General features: G+C 38.6%; 1 protein-coding gene across 1 annotated transcript in view; it reads left to right on the top strand.

Moving 5' to 3' along the window:
- DMD (dystrophin) overlaps positions 1–27,778 on the top strand; it is a 1,998,908-nt gene that overhangs the window by 1,173,634 nt on the left and 797,496 nt on the right. Inside the window, exon 45 of the mRNA XM_049644567.1 lies at positions 14,235–14,410. Within this exon, the coding sequence (XP_049500524.1) occupies positions 14,235–14,410 (176 nt within the window). The remainder of the gene's footprint in view (positions 1–14,234; positions 14,411–27,778) is intronic.

Raw genomic sequence — 27,778 nt, 5'->3', positions numbered from 1 at the left:
CAATAGCCATAAGTAACTTTAATACTATCTACTTGAGCAAATAATGTAGTGAATTATATTTTACAGGTGCTGCTATCTTAGTAGATAAAATGAGATAACCTTACTTAAAAATACTGCAATTTGAATAATTAAAATACAGCACCAGGAAAGGCTATTTTGTCTGTCTTCTTACCCTTAAGTAATAAGTCTAAATAAAATATTTTGTTTGGGTTAGATTATATCCATTTATATTCCAAATGAATATAGCATTTCTTTCCGATTAAAAAAAAAAAAGTATACCTTCTCATTGGAAAAACACATTTCAAATGATGAAAAAAAGGCATACAAATTACTAATAACCTCATTTCCCAGAGATCACACTTCACATTTTTGTGGATATTCATCTAGTCTAATTCTCACATGCCCTCCCTCCCACCTTTTTTTTTCTTCAGGAATCTCCCTGCTTTGTAGATTCTTCAGTGCTTCTGAGTCTTTGGTCCTCTTGTTCTCTTGTGCGAAGGAAACGCTTTTTTCTCCATGTCAGATACACAAAGTGGTTCATGCATCACATCGTTGTCTCTGTTCATCATTAGTCAGAGGCCTTGGGACTTGTTCAGGTGGTAGGCAATTTGACGTGATGTTATTCCTTGTAAAACACAACAAAATACTTACACAGTTACTTCATTTTAGGAACTGGGGACGGTTTTATTAACTGGAAAAGAAGTTATTTTAAGTTGCTCAGAAATCTGAGATGGAGTCTTCGTACTGCAAAAGAGATTACGCCACAAACTCAGGCACATGTGTCTCCCCTAAGAACAAGTTATCGTACAAACCCAAATTAGCTGACTCAGTTGTCTTTATTAACAAGTATTCTTTTGCCCCTCATCCAGAAATGCTCTTTAGCAGGAATAGATGGAAAGGAGTGCAGTCGCTTCTTCCCATTTGTGCAAATTGGGATGACATTTGCCCATCTCCTGTGTTAACGGAGTTCCTCAAAGACCACTGACAGCAGGGTAGGACCGCATTGAGCAGGTTCTCTCATTTCCCTGGGATATAATTGGTCTGGGGCCAGAGATTTTAGCTCATTTAGAGCAGCAAGGTGCTCTCTTAAAATTCCCTTACCTATTTTGGGCTTCATTTCCCTCATACGGTTATGCCTTTTCCAGTCTGATGAACATTCTCCTTGACAGAGCAGACAGGCAGAGGGACTGAGCAGTTTTGCTTTCTGTGTCATCTCTATCCCTAACCTTCCGCCCTTCTGCCCCAGTCAGTGAACCTATGTCTTTCCGGTTCTTCTTTCTCCAGGAGGAAATGAAAAGGCCCTGGATGTGGTTTTTTAACATCGTATCAGGTCTCAATTCCAGGCCTGGCTTTTCCTCACTGTTTAAGTAGTTCTGTATTCTTTTTTAAGATTTGCCCTCAGTTATGTGTCTCTTATGGTATCTCATGTTCGTACATTTGTAGAATATGAGCTCCTTTGAGGATCCCCTGTGTTGTGGCATGCATCTGGTTAAATGACCCCCACCCTTTAAGAAAATACTTATTGGGATCGCTTGCTATTTTGTCGTCGAAATTTTCTTTTTGAAAACCTCAAAGTCCTCTTGAGCCATTTTATCTCTTAGAATGTAAGATCATGGGATCACTATGTTCCCCGCCTCTTAATCTAATAAACATACCACACCCCACACATGCGCACGCGCACGCGCACACATACACACACACACACACACACACACTTTACTAAAATACGGATGCCACTTTACTTGTCTTCTATATCGCCCAAATGAAACCTCTATAGCCTGACTAATCTTCTGAACCCTTTTAAATTCTGTCTGCAGATTACTGAGGTTTGCCAATGAGGCTGTCTTAGTTCTCATCTTGCATAAGAAATATCTACAGGTACTGTGTGAAGTGAGAGAGAGCGAATTTAAATTTGTTGTATATCTTCATCGATAACATGGCTAGAATAGTGTTTGAGGAGAGAGAAGTACTTGAAAGTGACATGTTCTTATTTCTTAATAGAAGTAAAATATATCTAAGATGAAATAAGATTTATTTGGGAGGGCAGGAAGAATTGATTCCTATAAAAAATTTGAACCTGTTGAATTTAGTTCATTTCAAGCTGTCAGGGTATTTTGAGTAATATTGAGATTTTGCCATGTAATTTATTTCCCATGCTTTCTGGATCTGTATGACTGTCGCGAGCATGTAAAGAAGTATAGAAGGATGCCCCTGGAAACAGATAGATCGTGTGTTCAATTTAACTTGATCAATTTCTTCCACTCATGAAACCACGACCTCGATAACAAGAACATTCCCATCACCTCACGCCATCTCCCAGTAGATTCAACCCCCATAGGCACCTATTGTTTTCATTTCTATCACCCTACTTAGTCTTGTCTACTATTGGTTTATGAAACCATAAGTGGTTTATGAAACCAATAAATGGAATCATGCAGTATGTAGTATTTTGACCAACATAGTCTTTTTGAGATTCATCCATGTTATGGCACCGGTAGTTCATCCCTTTTTACTGCTGGCTCATTTTTTCACTGTAAAAATATGCTGTGATTCGTCTGTCTCCTACACATATAGTAAAAATGTCTTGATGGATAGTCAGGCTACTTTCAGTTTGGAGATGCTCGGATTTAAGATGCTGTGAGTGTTTGTGGAAAAGTCTTTTTGTGAGTGTTTGCATTTCCCTGGGAATGGCTAGGTCAAGTGCTTAACTTCGTAAGATCCTGCAAAAACAGTTTTCTCAAGGGGTTGTGTCATTTTACACCCTAACCGGTCATGTTGGAGAGCGCTGTTTCCCCTACATTCTCACCAACATTTGATTTTAGCAGTTCTTTTTAACTGTGCCATTTTACGGGATATAAAGTGGTTCCTTGTTGTGGTCTTAATCTGTGTCACCCTGATGGCTGACAGTATTGAACTTCTTTTCATGTACTGGCCATTCATGAACAGATGTCATGTCTGTTGAAGACAGTGCCCTTCTTTTGGGGTGAAAAGTAATATTATCTTTTTAATTTTTTTGTTCTGTTTGGTGAGAGAGCACACACATGTGGAAGTAATATTATTTTGAGGTTATTGGTATAATAGGCAAATTGGGAACGATAGAGACATTTTCCGACTTGGTTTCTTTTCCTTTTATTTTCTCTGAAGACTCTAGTGCAAAGCAGTGTTGCTGCTTGGGCTGCTTCGTGGCCATTCTGTCACTAACATGGAGTGCTGAATATTTTGATTTTCTTTGACCAGCCACTGCAGATAGCCTTTTCAGAGCCATCAGCACTAATGTGTTGGTCAAAGCCTACTAGATATTTAAAAATATAGAAATATAATTTAATCATCATTTTGACTATATGTATAATGCTCATTCATTTGGTCAACAAACTTCTATTGATTAACATGGTAAAAAACTCAAAAAAAGAAGACAGTGTCCCTGCATCGAAGAAATTCAAAACCTTCCAATCAAAATAAAGATGTTTAGTTTTATAGAGGCTATGAAAGACATCCTAAACTAGACATAATGGATCTGCAGTAGGATTTTACAGGATAATTTCTCATTGAAAATTTATTTTGTAAGAGACATGGTATTTGGAGTATTTACTTTACGTATGTGTTTAAGGCACTACCATGTAGCACATGCTTTGCTAAGAACTAGAAGGAGAGAAAAACCGTGATTCCTGCCCTCATGAAGCTCATGGTCTGCTGGATTGGAGTGAGAGGAAAACGCGAGTAGAAATGAGGGCATTAGTGATGGAGAGAGCATGGGCAGAGGTCTGCAGAAACCAGGGTATCGCTCTGAGTTGTCAAGTTGTGCTGCAGCCATGGATAAGGAATTAGAGAGTCACTTTGAGAACCTTAGGAAGGTTTCTTCCAGGAATGTTGTGAGGTTCCAAAGTTCATCTAAGCTGTTTGGGCTTCATGAGGCAGGTGCCGAAGATCTCGATGAAGATCTCAGCAGGAAATCACCCCCAGAGCTGTCCATCAGAAGAATTAATCTGCAAGGAATACGTAGCGTATTTTGGAGTGTGAAGGGTCAAGGGAAATCAGTTCAGAGGATGTGTTACTAACATAGGTGAAATATGGTGAACAACCTGTCTCGAGGGAAAACAATGGTGGGCTTAACTGGTCAAGAGGTACAGCAGTCGGGACCACTAGAACTTGGACTGGGGAAAAGAAAGAAAGGGATAAAACAACAGATGAACCGGTGGTGGGAGTGTGCGTGGGTAAGTGGGAGAATATAGATGTCATTCCAATAAATAATGAAGTCAACAAGAGAAACTCATTTCAGAATTATGTTAGTTTGCTTGAAAATGTTTTCTTTGAAGTTTAAATGACATGAAAATGTGCAGAATGCGAGGTAATAGTTGAAGACGGAGGCTTCACGAGAGACAACAAAATTTAGGAAACATTAACATTTGATAAGAGAATCTTTTCCTCTACACAAATTAGATTTGTGAGGAAGTCAAAACCACTATAGTTGTTTTTCGCCTCTTTTTTTTAACTGTCCCTGATCTTTTAGGTAAGCACATGGGTAATTCTGGAATTTTTAACGGGCGACATCCTTAAGTTCCCTGGCTCTTTTATTCTTAGGTTGCTCTGGTTTGTATATAGTTCGGTAAGGAACAAGTTGTTGACATTGTGCAAATATGTTAATAATAGAACCGATTCTTGTGCCTGATTTCTCTGATTTCCAGAGGATGTGCTCAGTCAATAAGAGATGCACAGATGTGTTTCACCATCTCCCCTTCTCATCTCATTCCGTAAAGAACAAGAGCATTACCCTATAATAGATAATGAGTTGGAAAATAAGCAAGCCAACCTCAAAAATTAAGGCTTAAAAAAAGTAACTTGTTTTTAATGCCTGTATCACTTGATGAGAGGGACATAGAAGGCTTAGTGATGCCCAACATGTGCTTAGAGGTGGATTGTTAGTTGATGTCTTGGGGTTCCATAACCTGAGCTAGATGCTTAAAATCAATTAATTGATATGAGACACAGAGATCTGTTTTATCCCTCTTCATTTTATTTCTGGGTTTTTCCATGCTCGAGAGTATGAAAGACTAAACCTTACCTTGATAACTTGTTATTTGTGGTAAGAGAGGCGACTTGGGTGAAACAGTTATTTTTAAATGTCTCTTTTCCCTACCAGGGTGTTGTATATACATTTCACAATTTTACTTTTGAACCTTTCTCAAGTGGGAAACCATTAAAGAGTACGGTAATATCTTGCCTAGTCTTACACTCAGTTTATCAACGAGTATCTCTTGAGCAAGTATTAAGGTAAGCAATGCCCAGCACTGTGTCTGGTAATATAACGAATGAAGAAAACTGTCTTGAGTCTTGTATAGTCTTAATTACTACCACGTTTATGTTCCTTTTCCCACCTTCCCACACACAGATACAGACATGTGTACACATATCATCGTACTCAGAATCACACGATTGATCTTATTCACATAGCATCTCCATAGCTGTGTTGTTATACACCATTGTATATAGTTATTTACTAACTCTGCTCTCCTCCGTTAAATCGAGTAATGGCAGGAAAAGACAAGATGATCTATCACTGTAGAAGCATCAGACACAGAGTAGTTACCTAAGTATTTGTTGAAGTGAATCATAGTGAAGGTAATACTTACTCGCATTGAACAGTTTGCCTACATTAAACGATCACTTAGAGATTATGCCGAAGCTAAGGAACATAAACTTCCTCCGAGGACAGAAGGGAGTCTCTGAAGGGAAAGGTTTAATTTCTGATTTCTTAAATAGCAACACGAATATATTTTTAAATCATCTCTGCCCGTTGACTTTTAGCAACGGATGGGTAGAACTTAGGATGGGTAGCTAAAAGGAACTTCATGAGAACAATGCTCTTATTTTTTTTTTCAGATGTTATAGGGAATCTGAACTTTGCACACTATGTGAATCGTGAGCTAGCCTGATGGATCTCTTTGCCGGCAAATGAAAGTAAACTGGAGCAGTCTCCAGATATAGCAAGGGCCAATAATGACGACATTGCTCCTCTCACTTTCCTATGTAGCAGTTGTCAGGCACATGTTCGGAAAGCCCCCAAAGGGGGTTGAATTATGAATTCTAACTTTGAAGTTACTGGTTTCCGTGAAAATGGGGAATCCAACCACATTCAGAGCCATCCCCACGTGACAAATCTTAGACTTAGCTCATCCGATATTGATCTCAGTTATATTTTCAAACCTAATTTTCCCTGTCGGGTTCAGTCCAGTATTCTCAACTGCTTGGTTGCTAACCTTGCCTTCCCTCACATCCTTAGTGAAAGGCTAAATCCTATTTACCTCCCAAATGTCAATCGTTTCCAAGCGCTTCTCCATATTTCTACTGCTACCTCCCAGTCCACACTACCATTTCTCTTCCCTCAACCAATTGGTCTCCCTACTTCTACTCCAGAGCTTCTCCAATCCACTCCTTCTGCAGGAGACACGCAGTAAACAGTTGTGTAGTCCATGAATGACTCACGGAGTGAAAACTTTTCATAAGCACGGCAAGAGCCAATAGGAAACTACAACTTTCCAAAGCCAATGAGATTGGACTTGTAATCGAGTATTTTCAGTTCTTAATTCCATTTACACGTCATCTTGCTTAAAAAAAAAAAAACTGTTATGTTGCTTTTTTTGTACACTCACCACACTTTTTACTCCACCAAATGTCTTTTGAATCAATATTTGGGTGGCTCCAAACTGATAAGACCTCTAGAAAGAAGGAATTTTAAAATGACCTGTGTCTCCTTTCAAGTTCTTCTGCCTCGGAGCAAGTATCTTCTGGTCACATGCCATATGTTTCATGATGAAATGTGTCGCATGTTTTTACAAGTACCCTAATAATTCTTTAGAGAGAAATTTATGGCTGAAGTCATATGTTCTCTTACCAGGATCTCTTATTAAGAGAGCAAGCTTGTTCTCTGTATTTAAGAGTCTGGGGTTTTTTTCATCTTTTTTCTTTGTTCTTTTCTTAAATCCCACATATATATGAAATAATAGGGCATTTGTTTTTCTCTGACTCATTTAACTTAGCATAATACCCTGTAGATACATGCATGTTGTGGCAAGTGGCAAGAGCTCACTGCTTTTTTATGGCCGAGTAATATTCCATTGTATATATGTACCACATCTTCTTTATCCATTTATCTCTGGATAGATGCTTGCAAGAGAGGTGAGTGGTGGGAATGGGTGAAATAGATAACGGCGATTAATAGTATACTAAATCATAATGAGCATTAAGTAATATATAGAAGTGCTGAATCCTTGTATTATACACCTGAACCTAATATAACACTGTATGTTAATTTTCCTTCAGTTTAAAAAAAAGAGAGCAGATAGGATCATAGAGAAGAACCTCCTTTTGATCAGAGAAAGGTATATTTGTTTTCATAAAAACCTATGTAAATAGAGACAAAGGACAACTCTTAAATATTCCCGGCTAGTTCTCCTGAAGTTCTAATGAATGATTTAGAAGCCAAGAAGGATTGACTAAATCTGTGAACCTAAAGAGGCCTGTCATTGATTTTTAACTAAGTAAAACCTATTAACTTTGCAAAGTTGTGTGCTCTATAACAGTTTTCTTTAAAACAAGGACCACTAATTCAAATGCCTTCAGAGAGTAGAATGTATTCATGCCCCACCCAAACTTATTAAATTTCTAACACCAAATCATGTCTGAGGATGGATTTAACTTGCAGTCTTTAATATCAGAGCCCCAAAGGCAGAGATTTAACATATGTACTTTTTTTTTTTTCCTTTGGAATCTCTGCTTGAAATTAAGGAATGTATGTTTTGGGGATTTTCTGCCCAGGGCATTATTTCTTGGGAAAGAAAGAAAGAAAGAAAACAGAAAGCCTGAGATAACCTTTCAAAGCATGTAGTACTTAAAGCACTTTGATGAATCCATTCGGTATCCACATTAATAGCACTGATAATGATGACTGTATATATCACTGATGTCGATGAGATAAACACATCCAAAGGAAATTTCATTGTAATTTGATATTAGGTAAATGTCCCATTAAAATAGATCGCTACTGTACGTAATTTTCCTCTAGTTCATTGGCAGGACATTTGCTTTGGAATAGACTGGAAAGGAACAGTCTAATTCTAGTTTTAAAAGGAATTCTCATTATTCTTTTATAGCCACCATTATCAGGAGCAGTTAGGGAAGTGTACCTGTACCAACAAGCATATCTAGAATCATACCACCCAGGAAAAAGAGAATATGAGATAAAATTTAACAGCCATCCCCTTCCTGCCTCCAATTCCTGCAACAAACTAACAAAAACATGCAGATGGTTCTAGCATTATTATTAGTCAGACATGATACATGTTTACTGAAATGCAGAATAAAATTAGACCGGGAGAAAGAAGAGGATAAAAAGGTGCATTTTGTGTCTGGTCGATCATTTGTAAAGGTCGTTCCTCTTTGATTTGACTTACCTTGCAAATTAGTAATAAAAGGCCTGTAAGGTACTTAGGTAAAAGTTGAATCTGAGATACAGCTCAAACTTAGATTCATATTTTATGGTCAAAAGAAGAAAACATTATTTCACTATGACTTAATTATCAACTCTAAAGTCTCATAGAGACATAAAGGCTACCAATGAATGATGCTAAATAGAAATATTTAATAAATACATTTTGGAGAGGCACGTAGCTCTCTCTGGGCTCTTAACGGGTCCAGCAGAAGAGGGAACATTTAGTCTGAGCATTACAGATGAATAATGACTTTGCCCTGCAAAACTTGGGAGCATCTATATATAAGTAGAAGGTTACTCAGTTTTACTGGGAGTTGGAGCTAAGGTAGACAGTGGGAAACATCAGGCGAGCGGGGGAAAAGAGGGGAAAAGAGGCAGCAGAGGCCCTTTTGGCCTCAGTAAGCTAGTGTTTGGACTTGATCTTGTAGTTAGTAAGTAGGCATCGTTCTTGACATCCTCATTCTAGGTACCCAACCTGGGCCTTGCTTCTTGCCTCCTACGGCTTTCATTCTTTATTCAAAAATTGCCGTTTCTCTACACCACGCTTCTGTTTTTTTCATTCCTTTTTAATAGGTACCATTTCTCTAGTCTTGCCTTTCCCCCTTTTAACTCCTGCATTTCCCAGATTTCAGCTATCTTTAAGTCCTTGTCCCTGTCATCATGAGATCTTCTCACAGGGGCATCAGGTCTTCCGCCAGGATGGCATCACCAGTCCACCAACGGGCTAGGTTGCACGTGTACTGTTGCCGAACCTCCTGTATGTTTTCGGTATTTGCCCATTCATGTCGCTTTCTTACAAAAATTCATCATCTGATACAAGGTGAAAGATATTGTCTGAAGCTTATTAAAACCCCTAAAAGCAGCGGTGACTATATACTCTAAGAATTAACATGAGAGGCAAACTCATTTAATTTATCTCTGAGAAAAGGACCTGAAACTGTTTTTCAGACTCTTGCTTGAATTCTAGGAACTGACAAAGAGAAAGAGTGGTCATGGTCTTAAGCAGGACAGGAAGAGTAAAGCAAGTAGGTAAAAGGTAATGCGTCATATTACTATGAAATTGTGCAGTATAATTCTGTCCAGCCATTTCACAAGTGTTCATAATGATCATATTCTTACGTATTTTCACTTGACCAGTGAATGAACAGAGTCAATGATTAATCTGTCTCAAAGGAAATCTTGAGCAAAATTACAATTAAATCACAGAATTGCATTCTTGACACATCGACGTGTTCAATGAAAATTTGGTTTTCTTTCTTCTGTTTCCCTCGGTCTTGATCTTTTCTCCCAATCACTTTTTTATCTCTTCTGTTTTCCTATTCTGCCGAGTTTGTGATATTTTGCCAATTCTTTATCTCCTACGTAGCTTGTCCAATTTGTCCTTGTACGATTTCCCGTAACTGCTTCATAGCTTATTCTTTGTTTTTTATTGGTCATATTTTATGTTCCATTTGTTGTGCTTTCATACAGTTTTGAATAGTTTGGCAAGCATACTTTTTTTTTTTTAATTTATGCAATATTTTCATATCAAATGTACTGGCTTCTTTTGCCTCGTATTCTTTCTTCTATAAAAATGTAGCAGTTCCTTCCTTATCTATAATTTCTCTTCCTTTCCCTCAGTTGGACCAGACTTGAAGGACTTAAGTGTATATGTCATTTTCTATAATTTAGGAACATTTCTCAATTTAAAAAGCATACAAGAAGTTGGGGATAATGGCGGTAACTCTAAAGCATGTCTCTCCAGTTCACTTGCCCCTTCAACGTGTCTCTTGCCTACTCTCTCTTTAATAGTAAACCTATTTTGTACTCCTTTGTCCCCTTACCTCTAGAGGTTCTGATTGAGTCACCTTACGGTGGAATTCTGGGCTTTTATGTTTTGAAAAAGTTCCCTCGGGAAGTCTGATACGGAATCCTTATTAAGAATGATGCTTTCATATCAGAATCAAAACACAATAAGCTTTCTAACTGTGATGAATAATCCAATAGATTTAATTATGATTTTCTTTCTGTCCCAAACTAAAACTAGATGTTAATTGCCAGAGAAATAGATAAGGATGCCTGTGACAACAGAACATTAGTATGATATCAAAGCTCGGAAATTTCGCTGGTAGTGAATAATTTAGTGCTTAAAATATTTAGAAGCTGTAGAATTAAAATTAATTTGTTTTTCCCTAAGTGAATAAAGTCGATTGAGGTTTTACATTTAATTTGTTAAATCAAATTTTATCTTCTTTGGGCTCAGAGGCTAACTGTAAACCAGCATGTACCGATTTTTACTTCCTGTTTCCATCCATTATCTGTCTTGGGCTTTATTACTGAAAACCGTCCTCCCGCAGATCAGACCCTGTAAATACCTCTCCTGATTACAAAATCTTCTCACACAAATGCAACAGACTATTTAATGAGCTATTCTTTCACAAAATTAAAAAACCTGAAGGCTCTGATTTGGGACTCTATGTAAATGAGACTTAGATCTAACAATTTTAAATTATTGCTTTATTCTTAGCTATTCAATTCTATCTCTTATCTGGGAAATAGAAACAGTAAAACCCTTGTCGATTCTACAATTGGGTTGTAAAAGTCACCGTAGCCATCAGCCATGGAGTAGAAGGGCCAAGATCAAAACTGCGTAGCAAGAGGGCTGAGATAAATTCCGAAGCAGCTTTACCTCATAACGTTATAAGCCACCATCAGGAATTCTTTGATTGCTTAACCAAGATTCGGAAGGCATTTAGTCTATCATCTTACTACTCACTGTGGTGTTCCTGGACCGGGAGTATTGACATCCCTGTGAAGCTTGTCAGAAGTAGAGAATTCCAGGCCCTCCACGGGCCCACTGAACCAGAATCGGCAGCTTAACAAGTTCTCTAGGAGATTCTCGTGCACTTGAAAGTCTGAGACATACTGCTAAGGCACACATCTAATAGGTATGCCACGCATTTTGTCAAAGTGTTACTAATACATAGGGGCGTTGGACACCACTGAAGGTACAAATGAGAGTCTTAATCTTTCTCCTCTACTTCCCTGATTTCTGCCTTTTAGGCAAAACATTCCCGTTTCAGTAGTTGTACGTGATTGTCAGATCCATCCAGTTCCCAAATCCTGTAGATTCTGCCTTCACAGTGGATTAGGTTTATCCTTTACCTTCTAGTGCATCATCACAAGTCTAATTTCACCCAACTACCAGTCTCCCAGAATCCTGTCCTCGTATTTTATCTGCGTCCCTGTCTTAGCATTAGCCTCAACTCCGCCTCAGAATTACCCAGAAACACAGCTCTAGCTCGGACACTCCTGTACTTAAAACTGAAGTTATTTTCTGTTGCCATTCAAAGAATTGCAGACTCCTCAAGGAAAAACGAAGTCCTCTCTGCCTAGGCCCAAGATACGCCCAGGACTGCCCCTCTCTCTGAACTCCTACTCTCATACAGTGACGCTAAGCCCAGATACATAGTCCTGATCAGATCGTGGAGATTGCACATCGTAGGCCTTGCCTTGTGCTTTCCCGTTGCCCCTCTGACCCTCCATGTTTCTCAAATATACCCATTCTTTACATTTCACGGTCCTCCAGAAGAATCTCCTCCTCACCCTTCCACCAAGACCTTCTCTCTTCTGGTACGTCTTTTATGAGCCTCTTGCTTTCTCTATTGTATGTAGTACAACGAATTATCCTTCACAACTGTGTCTACCCTCATCAGCGAGATTAAATACTGACCAAAACCTAGAATATTGTACTAACGTCTTTGAATCTCTAGGAGGCCCAACTACTGTATTAATACTAATGATACCATGGCAGTGATGAAGCCAAACATTTCCCTTCCTACTTTCCTCCCCCATTTCCTTCATTTATAGATGCATTCATTCACTCAACAAGTACTCACTGAAACCTCCCATGTGCCAGCTGTTGTACTAAGCACTAGGGACACAATCATGAATCGGACACATTCTCTGACTTCCGTGAAAGGATGGTATAATAGGAATATAGGTATAATTTGTTACGAATGAGTGTATCTCTTACTAAGCAAGTAACAGTGTCGTGTGCGACACTGATATGAATGGGTAGTGAAGAGTGAGATGTAAATAATGGTGCAAAAGCAACTAATTGCAAGCAAACATCACATGTTTACTAGAGCATATCTTATGTACATTTAAGAGAGTACGGGGCTGCCTGGATGGCTCAGTCAGTTGAGCGTCTGACTTCAGCTCAGGTCATGGTCTCACTGCTCGTGAGTTCGAGCCCCACGTCGGGGCTCTGTGCTAACAGCTCGGAGCCTGGAGCCTGCTTCAGAGTCTGCCCAGAGTCTGGTTTTTCTCTCTCTCTGCCCCTCCCCTGCTCACACTCTGTCTCTCTTTCACTCTCTAAAAAATAAATAAACATTAAACATTTTTTTTAAAAAAGAGAGTATGGTGAGGAAAGCATATGAATAGTTCCATAACTGCACTATTTTATATTCATTTGAGGCACCATATCCTTGGAATAATGGCCTTGTTGTCATTTTTGCTGATTTATTGAGTCTTTTAACTGTTCAAGTTATACTACCAGAAATTTTTGTATTCAAAATAATACAGAAAAGTAGAAACAACGTTTTTTGTGTGTGTGGAATAAAACTTAGGAAGATTTGACCTAGTCTCAGAAGACATGCATTCATTCATTTATTCCACAAGTGTGAACTCCGGTTTACTATGTCCTTGGTATTGGCTCAAAAGACAGGGAAATATGAGTATCGTTAGATAATGTGGATCACATATTTCAGGAACATGTTCTGCATACTGACTTTCTGCTATCAGTATGTAAGGATTTTTGAGTTCTTTCGATGCAATCATGGTAGAGATCTCAAGTTCTCAGACTATTTCATTTTCTAACCTTCAGATTTAGTAATAGACTATTTTAATTGCCTCAAACATTCTGTATGATCTTTTTCTTAAAGGTACAGTGCCATTTTTATGTAATGATAAAAAACATTTTGGTTTTAGGTATATCTGGTTGTACTAGTCTCCTCTCTAATGACACTCCTTTGCCGATACTCTTAAAATTTCATTCAGAGTAAAAAGTAGAAGATATTTAAGCTTGACACCATCAATGACTCATAAAAATGTTCTGGCAGCTATAGATTATTTTTAAATTTATCACTGTACCTTAGGGATTTTTTGATAGGCTGCCCCCAAAAGCAATTAATTCTCAGTTTTAGGTGGTTTTATAATGCAGAATACCTTGATGGAAACAGAATTTGAAATAAATTTCCTTTGAATGTAGCAATGAATTTGTGTTTAAATATCTCCAGAGGTTTTGTTTTTAAAACACTGTGCCTAAACTACGTGTGTTCTTTTTCACCTCTCCTATCGATAGTCATTAAGAAATCCAAATACTTTTTTCATGTTGAAATTTTACAACACTTCATAGACTGTTAAACATGGAACATCCTTGTGGGGACAAGAAATCGAATTTGCTCTTGAGAAGGTTTCCAACTAATTGATTTGCAGGACATTATAACATCGTCTAGCTGACAAGCTTTACAAATAGAAAAACTGGAGCTGAACTGAGAGGGTGCTTTTTTACTAACACATAAAAGGTGTCTTTCTGTCTTGTAGCCTTTGGATATAGGCATGTCAGTTTCACAGAGAAACTTTCACGTGGAGCTTTTTTCTTTCTTTCTCTCCCGGTAGAACTGCATGTGGTAGCACATTGTTAAATCTTTCTCAAACAAAAGGATGTAGGGCTTCATTTTTGTTTTGCCTTTTTGGTATCTTACAGGAACTCCAGGATGGCATTGGGCAGCGGCAAACTGTTGTCAGGATATTGAATGCAACTGGGGAAGAAATAATTCAACAGTCCTCAAAAACAGATGCCAGTATTTTACACGAAAAACTGGGAAGCCTGAATCTGCGGTGGCAGGAGGTCTGCAAACAGCTGGCAGAGAGAAAAAAGAGGTAGGACGACAGATAAAAATAGGAATTCTAAAATTTTAGCAGAGCTATTTAAGCTGTCTTCTAAAAAAGATTTTGTCAAAGATTGTAACCAGAGTGGGAGGCACCAAGGTTAAGAAGCGCCTCAACACTTAATCAGTAGCAATAATGATTTTTTTTTCTTTTTCTCATATACTGAAACATGTAGCTGTTGCGAGTGAAATAAGCAGTACCTTCCTGCTATTTTAAACTTTCAAGTTCGTTGTAAATATCACTCACGGTTGGGGCGCCTGGGTGGCTCAGAAGGTTGAGCTTGTGACTTCAGCTCAGGTCATGGTCTCATGGTTTGTGAGTTCAAGCCCCACATCTGGCTCTGTGCTGACAGCTCAGAACCTGGGGCCTGCTTTGGATTCTGTGTCTCCCTCTTTCTCTCCTCCTCCCTGTTCATGCTCTGTCTCCCTGTCTCTCAAGCATAAACAAACATTTTTTAAACATTTAACAATAAATAATTAAATAAATAAATATCACCCATGGTTGTTCAAATATGAATATTTTCAGTATATTCCAATCTTTTTTAGTGTTAATTTATTGATTTATTTTTGAGAGAGAGAGAGAGACAGACAGACAGACAGACAATGAATAGGGGAGGGGAACAGAGAAAGCAAGAGAGAATCCCAAGCAGGGTCAGCATGGAGGGCCACATGGGGCTCCAACCATGAACCATGGGATCCTGACTTGAGCCAAACTCAAGAGTTGGATACTTAACCGACTGAGCCACCCACGTCCCCCTGGTATATTCCAATCTTAACAAGCTGAGTTTTATTCATTTTAAAGAAGATGGAGAAAGGAAATTATAAATGACTGTTTTGTAGGAAAGAATGCTATCTGTCTACGCTTTTTAGCAGCTACGAATATGACTATGATGCTACAAACCAAGATAGTGATATTGACTTTTTAATTCCACTCCATTTGTTAGTACATGCTTGCAGAGAGACTTGGGCCACAGTAGTCAAACCCAAAGGGGAAAACAAAACCTCGGAAAGGTTATTGTTGAATTCAGTCACCTTTTAACTTTCTCTTGGAAGGTCCTGAAAGCACAGAAAAGCCAAATGTGTGCTGCCACACTTGGAAGGCGTACATATTTTTATAAATGGGATTTTGTATTATGTTTCCAGTTGTTGATGTTAATGTTGCCTGTTTCATAAGGGAGGACTTGGCCTTTATTTACCAAATGAGACTATTGTTATGAACAATGAAAACTCAGTTCTGTTGCCAAGCTCTTGCTTCCTACCTATCATCTACATAATAGGTGGATTTTAATATTCAGAAAGCTAGGGCCACACTTTGATGAACATCTCTGGTGAGGATGTATTAGAAAGGTTTCAGAATTAGGTCCATTGTCTTTGCCCACCTCCTCTTGGAGCCTTTGCTCCTTTTGCATAATTCAGGAAGTAGATAGAATTCATATTCCTCTGCAAAAGGGATGCATTAGTTGACCTACACACACACACACACACACACACACACACACACACACAAATCTTGATAAAGTTTAAAAAGAATAGTACTGTCTAAAAACATGGTTATTTTATATTTTGGTTTAGAAAATATTATAATTTTTATATAGATGGCATAAAATAAAGTTCTAAGCTTTGTGGTTAAACTGCTTCCTTGGGAAAATCATATGCTTTTTCCCCACATTGAAATCTCTCTGTTATACACACTACTATACCATTACTTCACTGATACATTTATGGGAGGAGCAGCTTTAAACCTGTATAATATCATTTCTGAACTAAAGTCAGTCCAGTCTAAAATAAGATGTTAACAAATGAAAATATTAAGGAAAATTGAATAACATGCTCTAAAAATGAATAACTTGAATTCATACAGTAGATTGAATGGATTGGAAGATTATTTTTTATTATGTTTAAAGTATTGTTTCTCACTTTGTAGTATCTCTAGCTCATGTATCATTTAAATATGTTAATATTTTTTCTGGTAACAAGTTTTTAAAAATTCAGTTGAAAAAATGATCTGTTACTGACTTCTAAATGAAAATCGGAACTTTTAAATAAAAAGAGGGCAATATGCCTGTTACACCAAATAAGCTCTAAAATTGTAGATCCTTCTAAGTTTATAAGAAAGTAGTATATGCTGACTCTGTGGTGAAATATTACACAAATTGTAGGTTAATTACGGCTAGGGATTTGGCTGTAATTGGTTAGAAATCGTTCTCCCATTTAACCATTTTGACCTACATTAAATATTGCACTTTTGTGCTTTAAAAAGTCCAGATCAGCTTCCTGGAGTTTTTTTTTTTTTTAACTCAGCTTTTAAAGTTGTCTACTTCACGCTACATTTAAAAAATAAATGCTAGCATATTTAAATTTCCACTGAGATCAATTTTGCGGCATACTTCCTGAGGATTTTGTATCGTTTAAATTTTATGAAATGTAAAAAAGTAATAATATAGAAGTGCCTTTTCTACCAATACACTGACAACTATTTCCAAGCACCCAGTAGCAAATAAAGTAAACAAAAGTAAAAAAAAAATTTATAAAGAATACGTTAACCTAACAATTGTGGGAGAGTTGTACTCATGAAGCTATTATTAATCAGTGGCATGCTTTCAGTACAGTCCAAGCAGAAGTTAGCAGGAAATGGAAATTAGGTATTGCACAGGTGAAAAATAAGATGACTATTCAAGTTCACAATGGCATTCTTAGTTTGCAATGGGCTTTTAAAATTTTTTTTTTTCAACGTTTTTTATTTATTTTTTTGGGACAGAGAGAGACAGAGCATGAACGGGGGAGGGGCAGAGAGAGAGGGAGACACAGAATCGGAAACAGGCTCCAGGCTCCAGGCTCCGAGCCATCAGCCCAGAGCCTGACGCGGGTCTCGAACTCACGGACCGCGAGATCGTGACCTGGCTGAAGTCGGACGCTCAACCGACTGCGCCACCCAGGCGCCCCTGCAATGGGCTTTTAAACGCAGCTGTTGGACATATTTCATGTTGCCTAGTTCAGGTACCCATATGAAAGAAAGTATACAATTTAAGCAAAAAAAAAAAAAAAGTCTGCAAAAACTATCTGGAGCCTCACAGCTACATGATTTTAAACCCTTCTCTTGAAAATGCAAGATATCAGAAATAGGAGCAGAAAAATTCCCAGAACAAATTCACATATCAGTGGACATCCATTGAGGTTAGTGTATATTGGAATTAAATGAAGTATAGAATACAGTCAATTAAGTATACAATTTAAGATAGAAAATTCACTGTTGCCTCGATTATGTAGCAGAGGAACTGGATAACATCTATAGGTTTAAGCTGGAGAATATAATGAGTTTAACGATGGCTTAACCACCAAAGTGGTCTTTGTAAATGAAGAAGACGCAAATGTAGATTTATCAGCCATAAAGGAAGTCATAGGTTATAACAAAGCAAACCTATATATGAAGATTCTCAAGCCCAGGTCCATGGGTAGAATTCAAGGGGTGCCATGAGCTTGAATGGGAAAAATAAATACCTCTTTGTTTTTGCTAACCTGTAATGGAAATTGAGCGTTCCCTTCCATTTTGAAGGAAGGTAACAAACCAGAGTAATACTAGCAGCACCTGTGAGATCACAGGTGTTTTTTTAATATTTCAGTAGCGCTGTTATAGATGTCTCAAAGTATTGTTCATGGTTATCACTCTCCATAGCTACACTAGTTATCATATCTTCCACAAGATCTTATGAATGGGTTAATAAGAAACAAGCCCAAGTATTGCTATATCACAATTTTTTTTTCTAATAGTTTTATAGCTATATTTCAGTACAACTGACTTTCTTCAGAGTTCTGGGTGTGTTATATTCTGGACTTCAAACGTTATTCTGAGAAGACTCCCAGGCTTCACCAGATTGCCAGAAGGGTCCATGGCATAGGCAAAAAAAAAAAAAAGGATCTTATCTGTATCTAGCCAGCTGTTTATCTGCCCAGACCTCATTATCCTGTACTGTGGTTTCAGTCCTTTTGATGGTGGAGTCACTACCTTCATACACTTTATTTTTTTCCGGAATATTCCAGGAGATGTACCAGTCAAGGGAATGTGGGTAGGCAGGCCTTTAAACAATGGATAGCTGACAACATAAGGAAATCCATTTCACTTAGAATAATACCAGTTGATAGAAGATGGAATGGAAGAGGGCTGCAAGGTGATGGGAAGTAGAATTTCTAAATGGAGGACTCTCTGAATCATAATCCATAGCAAAAAAAATGACCTCAAGAATTTCTCTCTCTTTTCCCTGTGGACAAATATGGTATTTTTTCCACCATTGTAGAGATAAGGCAATTATTGTTCTAACAAATACTGAGGAATCAGAGTTTAATTTAAATATCACCTGATGGAACACATTGCCTGAAATCTTTGTTTTTCCAACTTTTTAATGAAAAATTAGAAGCATATAGAAAAATAGAAAACAAAGTAGCATAAGGAATACCCATATACCCTCCTCTCCTTCTCCTAAATCCCTAGATTCAGGAGCTAACATCTTGCCATATATGTTTTTTTTCTCTGTCTCCCTACCTCCCATATATGTGCGTTTATTTAATGTAGGGAATCTCTCTCTCTCTCTCTCTCTCTCTCTCTCTCTCTCATACACACACACACTTTTTTTGTTTTTGTTTTGACGTTTGTAAGTTATAAACCCCCTTATACTGGACCCCTAGATACTTCACTATGCATTTCCTTAGAATAATGGCATGCCATCTTGCTCATCATGCTCAAGAAAATTAAAAATGCCATATTATCCTGCCCATAACCAAATTGACCCACTGGTTCAAAAATGTCTTTCATATCATTCTTTGAGGTTTTTTTTCATACCAGTGTCCCATGATGTTTTATGTATTGCATTTGGTCTTTTAAGAGAGGGGAAAAAACTTTTTCTTCTACCCTCTTGGTTTCAGTGTCTGGAAACTCCAAGTTAAATTGACAAAAGACACATTAATAGGAGAAAAGGCATGCAAATTTTATTTGATGGTAGTGTTTTAATGTGGCTTGAAGGGCTTCATAGGAAAGAACTGAAAATGCCAAAGAAGTGGTAGGCCTAAGAGTTATATACCGTTTTAACAAAGAGTGATCAAATTGTAGCAAGGTGACGAGACAAAGGAAAGGCGTGTGGTTTTCTAGGGGAGATAGATTGTAGGAAGTCAAATATATGGGGAAACTAATGCAAGATAAGGATATTTCAGTAGTAAGTAGATTCAAGTCAGTGCTGCAGACTCCAGTGATAAAAAGTCTTCTGCTCTTCCTGGTCCAGAAAGAGGAGGGAGAGTACCTTCGTGAAGGCCAGGGTGTGCCCTGCCTTCAGACAGAAATACACAGGTTGGAGAGCTTTTCCTGTCTCTGCTGTTTCTCAGTTGCCTTCAGCCCCAAATAATCCTTACTCCAATGTGACATATTGTGATTTCTTTCTTTTTACTGATATTAACATTTGGAAGAATTTTGTACAATATTGTCAAAAACAAAAACAAAACTCACCTTTCTGCATTTATCTGATTTCTTCCCCTTCGTTGTGTGATTCAACTTGTTCTCTAGTCTCTGTATTTCTTTTAAACTGGAAGTTGGTCTAGATGAGACTTGAAAAGATGCAAGTCAAATGTTTTTGGCAAGAATACTTCTTAAGAATACTTCATAAAAGAGGGAATGTACTTCAGACCCCATCGGGAGGTCATGGTATGAGGTAGTTCCCACTTGTAATGCTGCTAAGTTTGATTACTTGGTTTAGGTGGTGACCATCAGATCCTGAACTGTCAAGTGTCATCTTTTTAAATTAGTAAGTCATCTAATGGCTTCAATATCCTTTGATGGTCCTTCCCTAAGTCGCTACGTTAGGGTTACATAATGGTGATTTTTCTGAATTCTGACATGATCCTACCAACTGATTTCTTCAATTTAAAAAGAAAAGCTTTCGTTTTTTCCCCTTGATGTCAGTACGGATTTATGGATTCTTATTTATTCAATATGTTACAGTGAGTTACAGTTATTCCTCTTGTTGATGTTCTCACTGTTACTAAATCTGACCAGTGGGAGCTTGTCCAAGGTTCTGGCTTTAATGTTTCCATGCTCACCTTGTACTTTCCCTGCCCCAGGTTTGGAATCCACCAGTTGTCTAAGAGCCTCTGGTTTCTTTCGGTGGGGAATGGTATACCGAAACCGAAATGTGGGCAGTAACCCTTTCTGAAAGGAAGACGGGCAGTTTTCTGGCATGCAGTCCTAGGGGGAAATGTTTTCACACTGCTTTCAAAAGGACACAAAAATCCCTTTCAGTTCTGCATCAAAGTTCAGAATAAGGCTAGTTGTACTTAAAAGGCCTTATTGTGAAAACTGGGGCTTCACTTTTTGTCATGTAAATTCTGTAACTTCTTACTCATTTCAGTGCTCCTACTTCTGATATTTTGAACCCAAGTTTACCTGCATATAATCTATGCCAGTTTGCCAAGCAAATTAATGGCGTAAATAAGCTAATGGGAGGCATTCCTAAATGTACTTAAGGGAAGAAATTGTTTTTTAAAGACCTGAGTTCATTGTTTGCATGCAAATGGATGCTGTTAATTAGAAATGAGCCTTATCTAATTCATTAAAGTAGGCCTAGTAGGACCTCTTCTTGAAAATCTCTATTAGTAATTCATATCACTCTATGCAGTCTTTGTGAGACAACCGTTTTCTCTTCGTTCGTCTTGGATTTTGTCTCCTGACTAATTCAGGCTCCCCTGACCGAAGTAGCCTTCAGTATAGTACCTTATTTCCTACAAAACGAAACCCCAACATTTTAATAAGATTCAGAAATCTCTTTACAGTGCATCCTATCTCTTCAGTGGACTCAGCATGCGTGTGTGACACCAGTGCGGAAAGCCTTCTCCAAATTCACACTCTGCCCCCCGGATCTTGTCAGCCCTAACTCCAGTCTGTTTGCTCTCTTCTTGAACTTCCCTGGTTTCTCACCACCAGTTTTGATCCTGGCTCACTGCTGAGTCAGCCAGGAGTTTGCGGACTGAGTGCCCACGGGCAGAATCCGGCTTGGAAAGTGTGCAGTGTCTTTACACAGGCATTGTTTTTGAAATAATTGCGAACATTTAAACATTGAGAGGCTTCGTATCTTCTAGAAAACAAGGACTCCTATCTCCTTTTGAAAGTTAGATCTGGCTTTTAGGCGCTCATCCCCACATTCTCTCAAGGCACAGTCAACTGCATCTGAGTAAGAGATGTTTCAGACTTGCTACTCAAAATGTGGACATCACCTGGGAGGGCTACGAAACGCAGGATCTCATAAATCACGGTCAGCATTTTAATAAGATTCCCATGCGACTGACATGTGCATTAAAGTTTGAGAAGCACTTGTTTGGGTAAACAGGCCTACTCTTCAGTTCGCAGCGCCTGTCCCGCCTCAGTCGTTTACATTAACTGCTTTCCCATAGACATTTGACTTTATAATACTTCTTATAGATGCTTACACAATGGTGGCAGTGGTGACAGCACTTAATATTGCCAGATGTCGTTCCCAGTGTTTGACATAGCTCCAGTAATCTTCATTAACGACTCTGATATCCGTCTTTACAGAAGGGCAATTGGGGCACAGATTGTTTTAGCTCTGACCTTGAGTATTCTCTAAGATACACTTCCAGCGTTTGCCCACCCGCCCCTCACTGAGCAAGCCCATTCCCTTAACTGGCCACGCTTTGCTGCAAGGCAATAGGACACAGAATCTGTTCTGACCTATCTTTCCAAACATGTTATCCATCATACTCATTATTTGCCGCTTGTGGCTCATGCATAAAATGACCTGAACTTTCTTGTCCTTCAGCTTTTGCAAAAACCATTTACTTTCTGAGACTGAACTGTTTTTCTCATAATCTTCTCTCAAAATCCTACTCATCTTCCAGAACCCACTGTCAGTGCAGTTTCCTCAAGGAGTGTTACCTCCTGTCCTCAAGCAGAAGCAATCTGTTCTCTTAAGTTCTTCTTGCTCCTTTTTATAACACAATAGATTTTGTGTGTCTGTCATGTAACATACCCACATGTGTTGCATCTTACTTGGCAAGATTGAAAGCTTCATGAGGGCAAGACAGTACCTTAATCTCCTCTCTAGAGCCCACCGCACTTAGCGGAACATCTAGTACATTGTTGATAACCAGAAGACATTTTCTCAATTTAAATTGTAAGATTTCTATATTCACATTGAAATTAAACGAGGATTATAAATCTCTACGCCTGACATTGTGACATAGTTTAAAAATAGATGCACAGAGCCAGAATCATTTTTTACATGTTTTTATAATATTAGCACATTTCCGGGGCTCGTCTTTAGCTCTGGAAATTGGACTTGATCAATTCTAATCTGAAAGAAGTTGGGATAATAATTCATGTCTTAGGTACTCTCCAGAATTTAAACCTCTTAAGAGACAGATGACTTCAACTTCCGAAGCACTTATATCAAAAAGAAGCTCTTTGATTCAAATAGTTTGTGCATTTGTTTGCATCATTTTTGCTGTATCACAACCAATAACTTCTAGGTGAAATTGTAAGAAATTAGCCTTGAAACTGGGGGTATTTTGTTTTCATCCAATGTATAAGCACAAGATGTTTTTCTTGCAATCCATATCATCAAAAAGCTATTTTTTAGACCGATCCAAGAGGATCATACAGATATCATTATCCACAGGTGTCTATGGAAAATCTGGTCTCTTCCCATCTGTTCTCTGATGACTCTTGAAAAGCTTTCAAGGACATTCATAATTCTTCATCAAAAGACTGTGAAAAATTAGCTTCATAGTTAATCTTTTTACGTCATATTTTATTCTTTACGACTTGGCAAATGCTCGTGAAACTGACTAGCTGGAGCCAAACATGCTGTCGCATTGGCTGGTACTGACACCGTCACTCTCTAAAGATGCACACGTGGACGTGCTTTATTCATGGCCTTCTATGAACTTGTGTGGGCCTGGGGAGGTAGGAGGTAGAATTTGGTATGGAGGACCATCTCTCGGATGGGCCTTGAGGGATCCCAGGAGTCAAATGAAGAATGGAGGGATGGACATGCCAGAGAGAAAACGTGACGTGAGTGAAATCAATGCAACAAGAAATAGTGGGCTACATTGAAGGACTTCATATGGTTTAGAATACAGAAGCTCTCTTAAGTCCCAATTTAAATGTACGCATCTAATCATCCTGGGCTCTTCATTCTATATGTAAAATCAACTGCCCAATTTTTATTCCAAAGTGAATGCTAGATATTAGTAACCTCTATATGTTCTTGAAAGTTTTTCAAGTAGCCTTATTGGAAGCATGTACCTTGCCCCCCATAACTTGAGAATAACATTTCCAGGAGCCAACTGTGTGTTGTTCTCAACGTGTTTAATAGAAGTTATTCTTGCTTTTATAATTTTTCTTATTTAATTAAATATTATGCAAACTATTGAAATAGGCATGCAAAGAGAAAGAATTTTGGTTTCTGTGAAAACTAAGTCACGTGCTTTGAAAGACTTGATCAAGATGACCAGGAAAAAAGTGCTGTTCAATTAGATATAGATGAGGAAAGTATTTAAGATTGGGGGTAGAGGGTAGAAATCACAAAAGTCAGGAAGAATTGTACATTTAGATACTTTCTAATCTCTCTAAGCCTTACTCTGAAGAAACCCAAACTGAAAGTCATAGACGATAAAATGTGGGAGTGTTTTGTGCAAGAAAGAATGTGCTGAACTTGAGTTCCGTGCTGAACTTGATCCTTACTTCAGGAAAAGTCTTAGACCCCATACCAAATGAGTGCTCAGATGAACGTGTTCTAAGAGAAAAGGAAATGTTGAAATATTTGTAAACAACCTTACCTAATCTGTCCAATTTAATTTTTCCCCCCAAAACTACCTGTACACTAATCAAAATCAAGTTTAATAAGAGGGTCTCTCTTGTGTGTCTAAAGTACAAAGTATGGTGTGATGTGAATAGTCAAGATGAAGCAAGTCATAGAAGATTTGGTATCTCAAACCTTTTTCTGGGGTGGCATAGAAGGGCCTTAGTAGGTTTCAAACAGCCAAGATTTGGAACCACATAGGTCCCTATGACAGTTGAGCTCAGGGTGAAATGAAGAGGGTGAGGCTGGCAGCAGGGTGACTCAGGTAATTTTGTAGTCTTGGAAGTTAAGGATGAGAAATGTCTGAGCAGAATAGAAGTCATAAAGATGTGACAGATTTAAGATACTCAGTGGATGAAAATAAAATAACTTGGTAATTGACCAGATGAGATGGGGGTGACGAAGGGAGGGCTCTAGGGTGACCCCTTATCCACACGCCTAGGGCTTGGGGAACTGGCTGAATTGAATGCATTAGCTACGATGGGAAAGACAAGGGTGAGAACCCAGACAGCGAAAGGGATGCAAATCGGACATACAGACTTCAACTTGGGGTGTGATGGGTTTGAGGAGCCTGTGGAACATCCAAAATAATGTGTCCAGAGAACATGTATTTGGATGTATGAGTCAACATCAGGAGGAAGACAACGTCGCTGAACGCACTGAGCCTTTTTTTTTTCTTTTCCTCAATGGAGAGGTGATAGCAATTCCCAGTGAACCAACTCGATGAGATCCCTGTATTAGTTCACTGACTTAGCAGCTGGTAAACAAAACAGCTTCCAGGATACATATTAATAAGTGATACTGTGGAGAAGGACTTCAGGTATCATGAAGCCAGATGAGGACTAGTGGTAGCTAATGAACTGAGGTAATATATGTGATCTCCACGGGGCACAGAATATTCCCCCTTAACTGTCATAGATCAGAAGGGTTGGTGAACCAAATTTTGGGAATATGTCACGAAAACCCATTGATTACAACAGGCAGGAAAATAAGCTCAAAGTTCCCATCTTCCTGATTACAGATCAGAAATGTCCCCATGATCCTATATATGTATGGGACACCCCCGGTGAAAGAGAGGACGTCTACAAGCATATTTAAAGCATGGATACAGTGTCCAGTGAAACGTGAACGGTCGCTATCTAGACAGATGGTACGGGAGACACTGGAACCTGAGAAATCAGCACAAAGCAGAGCCGGCCTCCTTGAGGTCCTGTAAATTCACTCTCCCTTTAAGGTTATCGCTATCTAAAATTTGTCTCTTGTCCATCTGTATAGCAGCTACACCTGGGAGCCCCCACTTTCTGAAAACAGGGCAGGGACATCTTGCATTCTTTTCATTTTCCTTGTTGCTGAGGGAACTTGTATTGTCTACCTTCAGAGGCTAGCCTGTGAGGCATAGGTGTATGACAAGCAATCATTTCCAAAGTGCTTTTTTGTTAGAATTACAAGCCTTCATACTACTAAAAAGAAACACAGTAATAGGAGTTAAGATTTTTTTTTCTCTACTATTATAAATATGTTTCTAAAACCCCTTTCTATAATGGAAAACACCCCGGGGCACCTGGGTGGTTCAGTCGGTTGAACGTCTCACTCTTGGTTTCAGCTCAGGCCATGATCTCATGGTCCATGAGTTCAAGCCCCACATTGGGCTCTGCACTAACAGCGCGGAGCCTGCTTGGGATTCTCTCTCTCCCTCTTTCTCTGCCCCTCCCCTGCACATGCTCTCTCTCTCTCTCTCTCTCAAAATATATAAATAAGCATTTTTAAAAAATAAATAAAAAATAAAATAAAATGGGAAACACCCTACATGTGTGAGCTGCTAATCAAATAATTTTTCACTTCCTATTATAATGGAGAATGTATAACTATCTCCTTGTTTTTAGTAGAAGGCCTTATCTCTTATTTCACAGGAAGCTGGCCCCCATTGATTATTCTCTGACCCCCAAATGCACACAAGCCTAAGCGTATCCTCATCCTATCTCTCCTGTCTTCCTACCCCTGACCAAGTAAACATTTTTAGCTCCCAGATTAAAAAATAAATTACAAATATTCCTTTCATAATGTTCTCCACTGTGCCTGTCAGAGTTCTTAGCTGTGAATAACAGAATCCATCCCTGCTTCATATAAGCAGAAGTCAACTTTATAAGAAGGATAAAGACTTGCTCCCATTGCCAAGGAGTAGAGTAGAACACCAACTCAAAAATGGGAAGAAACCAAAGGAGAAGTTCAGTTTCAGGAACTATACAGCCCAAGTCACACCTTGAGACTGCATGCTCTCATAGACCACGCCAGCTCTGCAGACGGGGGGTGAAGAATCCCGTTGGTACTGAAAATAATTAGAAATGGTACCTTGGAGTTGTCACTCGTTCCAGATTCACAAGCTGAACTTCCTCCATTTGATTCCATACTGGTCTTGGAATTCCCCTCACATATGCAGGGTGTGCAGATTCTGAGCAACCAAAGGTGAGAAGGGTCTCTTGCTTCGCTTTCCTAGTTATTATTCCCATTTAAATTCTTCTCTTCGTAGTCACTAATGTTAAAATTGCATGTTCTCTATTATCTTATGTGGGTTGTTTGATTTTTTTTGTCTTAGTCTCCACCAGTACTCTGGAAATACCTTTGCCAAGACCATCAGTGATCTCTTATAGTTAAAGCCCCTGGACAGATCTCAGTCCTCGTGTAGGCCACCTGGCATTAACTGATCACTTTCTACCTTAGCACTTTGTCCTACCTTGCCTTCTGTGTCATTAATTTCATCTGATTTTATTCCTACATTTCTTCATAATTCCCTTTTTAATTGCATTCCTTTCACCTGACCCTTAAGTCCTGATGTTTCCAAGTGGCCTTTCCTCAACCTTATCTTCTTAATCTATATACTTTCCCTGGTTGTTACCCATGGCCACAGATGTTAGCTCTCCCTGTATCGATTAGAATCAAATCCAGAGGTGAACAAAAATAAATATAGTGCTTGAAATAAGATAGAAATGGATCCATCTATCCTGTGTAAAAGTAATCTGCAACTAGGCAGGCTGGCATCGTTGCTCTATGATGTCAGAGACAAAGGTTCCTTCTGTCTCAGCAATCTGCCGTCCCATGGCGAGGCCCTTATCTTCACGATCCGAGATGACTGTTAGCTCTCCAGATATCACATCTGCTTTTCAGGCTGCAGGCTTTTAGGGGACTACACAACACTCTTGGCTTACGTCGTATTAGCCAGCATCGATTCTCATGACCACATTCTTTGAGCTGGGCAGCTAAACATTGGGTTTCTGTTATAGAGAAGAAGAGAAGAATGGATCATAGAGTATGCAGATGAGTAGTCTGTGGCATAATCACTTATTTTATGTTGGATCCTAAATGTAATGCTCACCTCAATACGTGTTGCCAGATTACACCTACAAATCTAGCCTCTAATCAGGCATGTCCTCTTCGATGTCTGGAAGCCACCTCAAAAATCACTATATCCAACACTGAATATGGTCTGTTCTTTCAAGAATCTACTG

This window comes from Panthera uncia, chromosome X (assembly GCF_023721935.1).
Source record: "Panthera uncia isolate 11264 chromosome X, Puncia_PCG_1.0, whole genome shotgun sequence".
In the NCBI taxonomy this organism is placed as follows: domain Eukaryota; kingdom Metazoa; phylum Chordata; class Mammalia; order Carnivora; family Felidae; genus Panthera; species Panthera uncia.
This window is presented reverse-complemented; position numbering and strand designations above follow the sequence as displayed.